The following is a 12601-nucleotide window of genomic DNA, read 5'->3' on the forward strand; positions in this document are numbered from 1 at the left end:
TATCCGCGTTAGCAATTTCGGATACTATTTTGGATAAAACAGAGAAATGTATGATGGAAGATTTATCCGAATACACATACATCCGAATACACTGCGTAAAACGATTTATCCGTATCGGAATAAAGATAATTAGACATGCGTGATACAATCTATTTGGGCTAAGGCATAACGGATCCATCTACGTTATCAGAGATAGCGGGAAAACACATAACGGCGTCGCTAGGTTGAGTGGGCGTCTCCACAGCTTTCACTTTAACTTTAAGTTTTTTTGTGAGTTTTTTTGCTCTCTTCCTAGAAACTTGAGTAAATTTTTGATCCGTTTCTATAGGGTGGGGTGTGCTGCTACTTTCACTTATAGACCACGGCATTGGCCGCGCATTCAGAGGAAGTTTCCACCATTAAATTGAAAAGTGCAGCGCCAATATTGGAATTTAAATTTGTCAGTAAGACCTATTCGTTCGCAAAATTGGAAGACTATCGAATAGACGTCGATTCGATGTCGATTTGATCATTTCTCACTGGGTACGTTATAATATGATTCACATAATTATTAGAGATTTCTTTTTTGAAATACCGACATCCTTACGGGAGTTCGCGTCCTTGTGAATATTGAAGTGATTAAGAGTTAAAAATTAATAATATTGTAATTTTATGATTTAGTAGTTTAGTAGACGATTTATGTATTTAGAATTCAATAGTACTCGATTTTTCTTTAAAATGTGATTTCAGTCAAAGTTTAATTATTAACAGAGATGACTGCAGAGAAAAATTGTAATTTTTCTGCAATATATAGGATATTATACTTTACAAGTATGCATATTTATTTATGGAACGTTTATGTAATAAAAAATCATGAATTTAATAATGTATGAGCCAAATATTTACGTTAATAATAGCAAATTTATATCAATTGTCGATAATGTCAGCGTTCTTCAATTATCTCCGAGCCCTTGGAACCCTTTTTATACCGCCAAAAATTTGCCCAGGATTGACGATCTTTAATAGTATCTCGTCGGTGGTCTCACTATTCTTTGAGTCTAAACATTCAGGAGGGAGCCAGTGTCGACTTTGACTTTGACTTTGACATATGTTATCAAGTTCATGATCCTGAATAACCTTTAACAGATTTTAGTCGTCCCTCGTTGTTCAGAACAAAGTTATTAACAAAAGAAGTTTGATAAATAATGTCTTATTTTTGCCACGTATCCGAGATAATCAAATCTAAAGAGACAGATTTTGCAGAGTCTACTACCAATTTCTAATTACAGAAAAGCAACAAATTATACACAGAGTGTGTACTATCAGACAATGTCAGCAAACTGCTGTCAAAAATATGATAAAACCTAATGACATGCTATGCTAGCAAATTGGTGACAGAAACCGAACAGAGCCTGCTGATAATCTGAACGGCAGATTGGCAACAGAAACCGAGCAAAATCTGTTATTTCCGAGTACGACCTCGCCACGAGATGGACTTGCTTCTCGTAAGAAGAAAAGTCCTATAAGAATTGGCGTATGTAAATCGAATAGGCAAATCTCTTCTAGAGATTCCCAAGCTCTTTCGGAGCGTGCTTTCTGAATCTTCAAATTTTTTTTTTATTTTATAATTTTCTCATGTGTATTTTGAAATGTGAAGTTAATCGATAATATTTTAGCAATAAAACTGTATTGATTGTTTCCAGTTTTCACACTAGTATATATAAATAAATATATAATTATATATAATTACATATAACCATTTATAATATTTGTACGTAAGTTTCTTATAAGAAACCAGGTCAAATGAAAATGGCAGATCTTGTTCGATTTCTACTGCCAATTTATTATCAGCAGACTCTGCTCGGTTCCTGCTCGCAATCTGCTATCAGATTTTGTCAGTAGGTTCTGTTTGATTTCTGTTATCAGTCTGTTTGCATAGAATGTTAACAGGTTCTATCGGCAGAATAGGAGTGGAATGCAACATCAGTTGTGGTCAGTCTGCTAACATCTTCTAATCAAATCTGCTACCAATGTGTCGACATCCTGCTAACATTTTGCTATCTGGGATAATATTAAGAATTACCCTCACACCTTCTCCTGCTTACGTAATAACTTTTCATTCAAAGCGAGATCCACCCCTCAAGTAAGATCTATCCACATAAAAAGTCATATGTCTATGAAGCTGGCATTTTCGCTTAAATACTAATTTATTGCTATAATCCCAAATTTTTTACTCTTTCATTCACAAAAAATTAATTTCAAAAATGGCGATGCTGACGTTATGCTCTACGTTATGCTAGTACTCCCACTTCCGTAAAACATATATAGAGTACCGTGAACAAAAAAAATAAAAAAGAAACCATACATGTGAAAACACAATAATAAGAAAATAGGAATTAAACGTTATTTATATTTTTAAGTATTATCTGGTTTTAAAATAATTAATAATTATTAATAATTATATATATTTTTGTGTACAATGAAGTTCGTGTTCACTTACTGTAGCTATTTTTATTGATATACGAATACGGTTTTAATATAGAGTGTTACTAATATAGCAATATTTCTCTTTTTTCATTTAAAAACTGAAATACTAATGTAATTTACTCTTGTATGACATTGTCGATCCTTACTAACTTAAACGACAAGCAATAAATTCGAGATATTAAGACCAAGTAAGACGATCAATGATATTAAAATGAGAAGGACTATTAGAACCTAGTGAGATAACTCATGCTATATTAAAACTTTATCGAAATAAATGATAAACAATTTTCGATAACAACTTTCAAAACGTTTTGACCTTTTTCCAACGGTTCTCTTCAGTAAATATGTCTAACTTACATAAATGCAATTTTACAAAACCTCTTGTTCTTATCGAATATCATGTGGAACATATCATGTACCACATCAATCTAAATGTTCTTTTATTCGTTTTTGTTGTCTTATATAATGCTTCCATTTGTAGTGTTGTCTTTATTTTACACGCGGCAAAATCGATCCTCGAGAATGTTGGTTTGTTGATCATATATACAATGACCGTCAATGCAACACTGTCATTGTTGTACTTCGATTCTCCAGTTAATCGGTTATTCATTATTAGTATGACATATTCGCTTTTCTTACTTATTGACGAATATCATTCCGTATGGAATACAGTTCGACTTCCGGTCGAGATAATATTTTTCGCAATAAATTTATTTACAGAGAGTTTTTCACATAATAATATCTTTCTAATATGATGCCTGATTAAGCATCGAATTATTAAAAATTACTTGTCAATTTAATTTGTAATATTATTACAATAGTTTAATTGTAATTGCGTTTGTAAGTTCGGAAAACTAATTCGGCGCGCAGTTCGAATAATAACTACAAATATGATATATATGCGAATATGTACATATATAGTATATATATATATATATATATATATATATATATATATATATAATTCACATTGAATTATTTAAGCATTCAAGATTCAGTTTCGACCATTAAGCATTTTAATTTCTAATATTGATTGTGTTCTCACGTGTATGGTCTAAAATCAAATTTTTACTGTTTAGATTTATTTAATTTTTTTTTAAATAGAATGTACACAGTCACAAGAAAATGCATGTTGAAAAAATTAAAATGAAGAGAATAAAAAAACCAATCGCTACTCTGACAAACTAAATAGCACTAAATATTATTGCACTGTTTAGAACAAACACACGACAATAATATGTTTTCCATGAACGAGAAAACAGATATAATAATAAAAAAAGGTTTAGTTTCGAAAAAATCTGCTGTTAGATGATACTTTTATCTATGAAGTTAATTTAAAATACGTTTAATTTTATACTAACAGTTTGATTAAAAATCGTAATAATAATTGGTTTATTAATCTTACAAGTGTCAATTTTTCCATAGAAGTTCAAAGTTTACTGCAACTAGGAGAAAATTTCTGTCTCCCTTCTTGCAACGAAGAATTTATTACGATAGAATTTATAAAAAATATAGAAAATAACTTAGCAAATTTGAGAATCAATAATACAAACGTTCATAGAAATAGATTTTTACCATAGATTTTTACTGAACGTTAAAAATGTAACAAGAAACATATCTAATGACGTTATTTTATATAAAAATAAAAACAAAGAGTAACTCTCGAGAATGTCAAATAAGATAAAATACAACTCGGACTTATGAGAATTTTTATGCAGTAATTACGAAGATAATTATCGAATTTTGATTTACAAAAATTTTAATTAATTAAATGTGAATAATACTACAGATTTCGGCTCGTTTCGTGCCATCTTTAGTGTTTTGATACAATTACATTCCTACTTCTATATGACCAAACGGTTGGGGGACGGTTTGATCTCATCCTCTTTGCATTGACACGTGGTAAGTCTAGTGGCAAAAAACAAACTGATGAAATTCTGTGTCAAAAAAAATACGTTGCCAACAATGCATGAAGGAATAGGAAGTAACACACTCACCCGCATACTCATTTTTGTCCAAATTTTAAGAAACAAATATTTCCTGAGTTTTCATATTTTAATGAACTGAAATGCTTCTCACAGAAGTCAACATTTGAATCAAAGATATATATTATATATATCTAATATATATCTTACATATATATAATTTTTTCTGGACAATCTAATATACAAGGTGCGTCCCAAAATTTTCCGAACTTTTGAAATAAAACAACAACGGTTTACTTTTTTTTTTCAAATTCAAATTGTTTATTCAAAGTAGTCCCCGTCGGACTCAATACAACGTTTGGCACGATCTAAAAGCATTTCAAATGAGTGTTTTATGTCGTTCAAAGGCACGTCCTTCAGAATAGTGGTACAAGCCCTTTGGATGTCTTCTACGTCCACATACCGCTTTCCTTTCATGGACAAATGCATTTTGCCGAATAGGTAGAAGTCACAAGGTGCCATATCAGGCGAATACGGGGAATGGTTGATTGTTAAAATGTGATTTTTAGTCAAAAAATCAGTGACAAGTGTCGAACGGTGAGATGGCGCATTATCGTGTAACAAGCGCCAACTTCCTCCTTCTCGTACCGATGTATACAACATACTGACACTTGAGACGCCATAACTTCGTTTCCACTGAACCAAATGTCATGAAATTTTTACTGGAAGTCAGCTAGGGATGTACCTTTCAAACGCGCAATCGAACACACGGATGGCGCCACCCGACCTATCCCTATTGAAAAAGTTCGGAAAATTTTGGGACGCACCTTGTATGTATATATATATATATATATATATATTGTGTGTGTGTGTGTGTGTGTGTGTGTAGTGTAGTGTAGTGTAGTGTAGTGTAGTGTGTATATATATATATATATATATATATTGATTGTCCAGAAAAAAATAATTTTTTCTCTAATCGGCCACTTAATACAAAGGCTTTTATTTCATGCCAAAAGAATACCTCTAAATTTTTACCAAAAAAATATTAAGATTTAGAAGTCGCTAGTGAATGATTTTTAAATAAAAGCCGATTTTCGATTTTCCTTAATACATGTTTGATTTGATACAAAAATGCCTTAATCCGGATTTCAAATATGGTACCGTATGTTTTTTTGATCGCTGAATACGGTGCAATAGTTCATTTACTTCTACGATATACGCCTTAAGAAATATAGTCCTATTAATGTGGAAAAATGACCAAATTTCGAGTTCAAGATCGATTTAGTAAGGTTCCAACCGTTCAAATGAGTCGTTACTCCCCTCCAATCGTAGGTCTGTTCAGATAAGATCTAGATCTAGAATAAGATCCAGTTTAAATTTTCCCGGGACCTCCTACAAAGCCTTTAAAAGTTTCATTTAAATGGATTATTAATACGTTTTTAAGGATAGAAAAAATTTTTTACAAGTTCTAAAAAGTATATCGCTTGTGGTCTTGACATCCAAATAAAATATCCCTCAATTTGGCAATAAAAAAATCTTTAGAAAATGAAATGATTACATAATAACAAAAATATGATTTAATTTACTCCGTTCTATTTTGAACAGTGTTCAATGAACACGATGGAAAAATCTGACGGTTAAATCTCACTGGTTGAAATAAGCATTGAAATTGCTTTTTATTATTAGTTTATTATTATTCGTCCATTAAAATTAAACTCTGTCCAGCTGGCCCCCTCACCATGCCGAACTAAAAAACGCATAGCTCAGAATTTGGCACAATTTATGAGCTTCCAAATTCCGCAAAAAAAATTTTTTGAGCTCGTCCCGGGAGATTAACAGGAATCGTAATTTAAAGATGGGGAGGGGTGTCCATTTTGCATACATATTTTTTTAAAGCAACGATATATTTTCTTTATACTAACTGATTCATCTCATTATTCTGTTCATAAAAGTTAAGGTACAATTATCAAAAAGTTAACAGTTTACGAAGTATTTAACATTTTATGTCAATATGTGCCAGAATACATCACTATCCTGGTATCCTTTTAGAATGAAATTACTTTATATACCCCCCCCCCTCCCGCTTTTACTTTGATGACTGCTTCAATTATCGACCTGAAGCACACTCTCTGCAACGCGTCCTTATCTATATTGACGAATACCTCGAGAGCAGCTTGGAAAGATATTACGTTGAGATGTCTCGATTTGTTGGTCACTCGTTCACTGGCGCTCCCTTGCTGCAAATTCCTACGGGTTTTTTCATGGGTTCTTATAGAGGACTATAAGATTCTGTAGGAGTTTGTTACCTATAGGATTTGCGCAGCATGCATAAATATACGTAGGACATTCATAGAAATGCAAATAGGATAATAGAGATATACCCACAGGAATGTGGACAGATACCTCATGAGAACTAAAAGGTCTATAGGATTCGACGTATAGTAACATATAGGCGTACATAAGACAAAGAATATGTGCCCCATGAGAATTGAAAACGCCTATAGGCTATCATAGGACGACGTATGCACATCTCCTCTGTCCTATGTGAACCTGTATGTTCCTATACGTCAAAGTGTAATATCCTATAGGTCTTTAGTTTCCATAAGACATCTCTTCTACATTCCTATGGGTATATTATACTTATATTAACTTAAGAGAATAATTCGTAACTCCCCAAACTAGAAACCACGATAATAGTTTATAAACGAGATACATACCACGTCGGGTATAAAATATCCTGACTGCCATAAGGAAAATATATACTCATGACTTTTTTGAGTCATCAAACACACCTTGTTTATCACGTGACCTTCAGTTTTTGAAGTTATGGAAAAATTATCTTAGATTTTCAAGTGAAATTACAGTCGGCTGTTATAGCATTTTGTGTACACACTTTAATATGTGTATTATAGTGTAGGGACTATACAAAATGTCTCAGAATATTTGTGACTATTTTGGTACTATACAGAGTATCTCAAAATATTTAGAACTATTTTTGTGTGCAAATAGAGCGGATTAAACCGAACCGGAAGGTCCTCTATCATTTTACAATTTTCATAATTATTACCCAATGAGCAGAATGTCTAAAATCGACGCATGAGACAACTTTAAGACATAACTGTTGTGTGTTTCGTGGGTTTTCTCCATGTCTAGAATGATAGATATCTATTCTTCCATATGTCAAAGGAACAACATTCGGATCGGATTGGCAGAATATTAAACAAATACAATATCCGAACTATCTTCAAACCATCCAAAAAGATAGAACAAATCTTAAGAAATCCTAAAAATCAAAGATCTTCACTAAGCTCCGCAGAAGTATACAAAATACCTTGTTCCTGCGGACAAGTATACATTGGAGAAACCGGGAGAATGGTCAACCTACGAATAAAAGAACACCAACGTGATGTCAGGCTAAAACATGCCACGCAGCTGGCATTATCAGAACACAACATCGAAACAGGACATTAAATACTGTTTGACAAAGCGACCACGACAACGTTACATCATACTTTCCAAGAAAGTATAGAGAGGCTATAGAGATACAAAAACATCTTAATAATATAAATGAGATAATGGCTACAACATAAATGGAAGACCATTCTCCCGATTATTGAAGACCAACCAAATTCCACCACCTCTTCTTCTCCCCTCCCCTCTCTTCTCAACTACTCCCATTCTAAGCAGCGTAATATAAAAAGGAAGGGCCTGGAGGAACAGCTCAATTTTTTTTTCTTATCAGTCTAATATACATATACTTTTATTCGTGTACTAAGTAATAATGTTGACATTAGTTGCTTTTCATTTACACACAAGTGAAACTGAGTCTGAAGTGAGCTGAGTATTTTGTATTCAGATTAATGACGTCACTACTTGCTTACTTTGATAAAAAGTTATCACATGTCAACACAGATTTATTCACTGAAAGCACTCGATCTCGATCTTATGCAGATTATGAATAAAAACTCAGTTGAGTTTCTCACTTATCAGAAGGAACGTATTCAACTGAGTTATGACGTCTTAAGTGAGAATTATCTAAGAATCGGTGTAAATGGAAAGCAACTATTCTAAATTCGTGTGCTCAGTAGTAGAAGGGAAGTGGGGTGAGAGGCGCTTTTCGTGCGCCCCTAAGCAAGGAGGGATGGGATGGAAGGGATAATATGATATGCAGTTGTCAGTATCTCTTTCTAAATCTCTGCCTTTTCCATCTAGACTGTTCATAAGGAAAAATCAACTGTGAAACATTAAACATGGAACGGTATTCATAGTCTATTTTTATTTTAAAACTTAAATATAATAAGATGTTAATACAGTCGGATTGACTTACAACATCTTAAGATTGTACTTAAGACAGTCTTAAATGTAAGAATTGACTATAAATATCGATCTGTTTTGTATGAAGTTGGTATTGAATCTTTCCTTGCACAAGAAAGGTATTAACATCTTAAGACATTATATTTAAAACAGTTTTAAAATAAAAACGGACTATGAACCGTCTCATGTTTAGCGTTTCACAATAATCTTTGAACCTTATGAACAGTAGTTCAGAGAGGGCAGAGATTTAGAGAGAGAGACACTGTCCAACTGCACACATCATCTTATCCTTTCCACTATGGGAGTCACTTCGCATGGAAGTCGTGCGCTCCTGTGCACTACTATATGTAACGTCTTCAAAGAAAATTTTTGATCCATTTTTTTATCTCCTCCGATTTATTATCATTATTTTGAGTTATAACAAAGATTATTATTAACATTGCAGCAAAAAAATATCGAAATTCAAAAAAAACCCTATTTTGCATAATTATCAAAAAGTTGATGTTTCCAAAGGTAATACCGTTTCAACTTTTTTTCGATTTGTGTTAATAATATCGCCATGATATATATATATATATATAATTATTTTTTTAAATTAGAATAAATAATTTAATGAACTTTAATTCAGTAGTACTGCTCGTATTTATATACGATAAATACAAACATACAGTCAGCACAGGAACTAAGATTATATTGTATAAACATTCTATGTTTACACTCATAATAGTTTTTATGATGTAAATTAGTCATTATTAATAAATTATTGGTGTAAATCACCAGTCATCATTATCGTTGTCATATAAATATAAGACATTATGTAAATATAAAATGTTGAAATCAGTGGAATAGACAAATGAAGACGGGTAATATGGTTAAGAAATAGGTTAAGGATGATTTGTTTATACAATATTAGCTAAAAGTATCAGTCAAATAATCTAATAATCAGCAAAAAATATCTAATATCAATCAATATCACTAAAACAAATTTTAATGATATTAACTTGTGAAACTAACTAAAAAAAAAACAAATTAAATTACGTTTATAATAGTTTTATGCAGCAAAATGATGATATTTTTGTATAATTTTAGGTTAATAATGTTTAAATTTATGAGTAAATGGATCTAAATAAATTTTTGCACGTATATTTATTAATGTTTTATTAGTATATATATTAGGATTGTCCATCTTTTTTATCTTTCCGCGACATCCATTAGAATTGTTCCAATCTATAAAAATATAATTCCTGTCAAATTTCAACTCGATCAGACAACAGAAACCTGAGCTAGTTAAACATTTGAGTTCCCTTATATTACACTATCATTATATTACACAACATTGATTTTTAAAGTGTATTTTTTTCAAAAATCGGCCTAGAGGACTTTTCTTTCCTTTTTTTTTTTTAATATGTGTACTTTGCTTTTCTGCATTGTGGAATCTTATATATCTCGTTTAAACAATTAGTTGAATTGTTAATGATTAAAAAATAAAAATAATTAGTTTAACGATATATACGCCGCTGGATGATCTTTTTTTTCTGTCATTTGATTTTTTTTTTAGGGCACTACCTAAACTTGTTTCTGCCAAAATAATTTTACAAAATTTGATGTATAATAATTCAAACTGTTCATTATTTTACTTCGTGCCCATGGAGACTTTTGATAAGGATGATCAGAACTACAATATATTACAAATTCAGCCAAATGAGCCGAGACCCGTATGTTTTGTAGGAACCCCCATGTAATCATTTTTGCTTCAACGTTCAATAACTCGGTGAAAAAAAATCGTACAGCACTCAATAAAAAAGCAAATTGAAAATAAAAATTCACTCTTTCGACTGCTGTAAACCGCATTTTTGTGTTTTACTTCACGCTATAGATATTCGTGAAGTTTTCAGATTTAACGGGTATTTATTTGTGTCCGTATATCTCTATAAAGAATCAGTCAAATTGAAATATCAATTACCAATTTCGAAAGTAGAGATTTCAAGCTTTTAAATGCTTTTTTTTTATTTTTTGTTTGCGATAATTTTTCACCAAATTACTTCTGAATATTGTGCAATTTTAAACGTGTTTTAAAGTATTCCCTATTTTTTGTTGAGTAGTATATATATATATATATATATATATATATATATATATATATATAGATATATATAGATATATATATATATAGAGTTTGTAAAGTAATAATAAAAATAAATAAATAAATAAATTTGTTGCAAATTAAAATCCTTATAACTTTGGATTATTTCAGTAAATCGATTCTCGATTTTATCACAAAAGTCTTCGAACATGAGAACAATTCGTAAAATTTTTGTTAAATTCCTATTTTAAAAATACTAAATATCTTTAAGATAATTTACCAAATTGAAACAAAATGAATAGAACAGAAAGAGAAAAAGAGAGAAAGGAGAGAAGAAGAATACTATGTTATTTTCTCATAATTATAAAAATGAAACATATATCAAAGTTTCTATTAAAATAGTGAAATTACAAGGATTCATTAAAAGAGGAATAAGTAATGGCAGAATGCGTTACAGACATTAAAATCTGTCAGAATACTGTCAAATTTAGGTATTTATTACGATAAAAAGCTATTTGTTTTTTTTTTTAATATTTGAGATATTTTCTTGAGTTATTATAATTGCGATACTAATAATAGATTACTAAAAACTTTGAACATAATGCTTTAAACATAATTTAATCTCTGAATGTTATTATTTACTTAAAATTGTAATCTGACACTGATTGATTTTCAGACCAGTGTCAGCGTATGCCCTTTTCTTTAGAGATACTCAGGCAGTAATTAAGGGAAAACATCCAAACGCCAGCTTCGGTGAAGTATCTAAAATTGTTGCATCAATGTGGGATGCATTAGACATTGAACATAAAAATGTAAGTATCTAAAATCTAAATTATCCTACATATCTCTTTTACCTATTTAATAATTATATCGAGTATTATTTTTTAAATTGTGCGACATTAGTATAATTACATATATATTGGTATAATTGTAATATTAATATTCCATTGTTGCTAAATTAAAATATAAATTTTTATGTAGTATTACAAAAAGAAAACCGAAGCAGCTAAGAAGGAATATTTGAAAGCTCTCGCGGCGTACAGAGCATCTCTGGTAAGCAAAGGTGCAGGTGAAAATGAACAAAAACAGCAAACACCACAGCCGCAACAACAAATGCAATACAGTGCATACACAGGCTATGCCAACAATACTGCGCCAGGAAATGTTACATATCAAGTCTATAGTCCTCAACATCAACCTGCGTCGCCTCAACATCAGCAACAGCAGCAACAAATGACTGTTAATAAAAAGTCATCTCATCATTTAGCCATGCAAGGAAATCCTCAACAAGTATGATCTTATTGCAAATATATGATAGAATTTAAAAAAAGATTTAAGTACATATTATAGAAGACAAATTTTTTTCGAAATTATGACGTAATTGTATACTTGTTCTTATGACATAAATATTAGTACATAGACAAAAATTAATATAATACATAAATTTAATGATTAATGTATTTTATTCAACATTCTATAAATGAAATAGGACTATCGTTTGGCTTATCATAGTATATAATAAGTAAAACATTCTATGCAAAAAGTTTTCTAAATTTTTGTTTATTTTTTTCTTTATTTCTCTATATATAAGAACTAATGTATGAAGACATTTTATTTATATGAAATAATTCATGTATGAATAATTCGAATTATATATTAAAAAAATGTGAACAATTTGAATAAAGAATACATGTATTCTCATTTTTATAGAGCTTAATGGGCAGTGTAATGGCACCACCTCATATGACACAACAGCAACAGCAGCACATGCAACAGCAGATTTCTCAACAGCAATATATGCAGGTTAATAAAC

At 30.8% G+C, this 12601-nt stretch overlaps 1 protein-coding gene across 4 annotated transcripts in view; it reads left to right on the forward strand.

Moving 5' to 3' along the window:
• Positions 1–12601, forward strand: part of LOC105145005 (uncharacterized) — a 253216-nt gene that overhangs the window by 188564 nt on the left and 52051 nt on the right. For all 4 annotated transcript variants that reach the window (XR_015545099.1, XM_087406192.1, XM_011054300.2 and 1 more), the window contains 3 exons: positions 11465–11600; positions 11770–12078; positions 12499–12591. Coding sequence is in view for 3 of the 4 variants with exons in the window: in XM_087406192.1 (XP_087262318.1) it covers positions 11465–11600; positions 11770–12078; positions 12499–12591 (538 nt within the window). In the remaining variant the exon portion in view is untranslated. The remainder of the gene's footprint in view (positions 1–11464; positions 11601–11769; positions 12079–12498; positions 12592–12601) is intronic.

Source organism: Acromyrmex echinatior, chromosome 5 (assembly GCF_024713525.1).
Source record: "Acromyrmex echinatior isolate Ae372 chromosome 5, ASM2471352v2, whole genome shotgun sequence".
NCBI classification, from domain to species: domain Eukaryota; kingdom Metazoa; phylum Arthropoda; class Insecta; order Hymenoptera; family Formicidae; genus Acromyrmex; species Acromyrmex echinatior.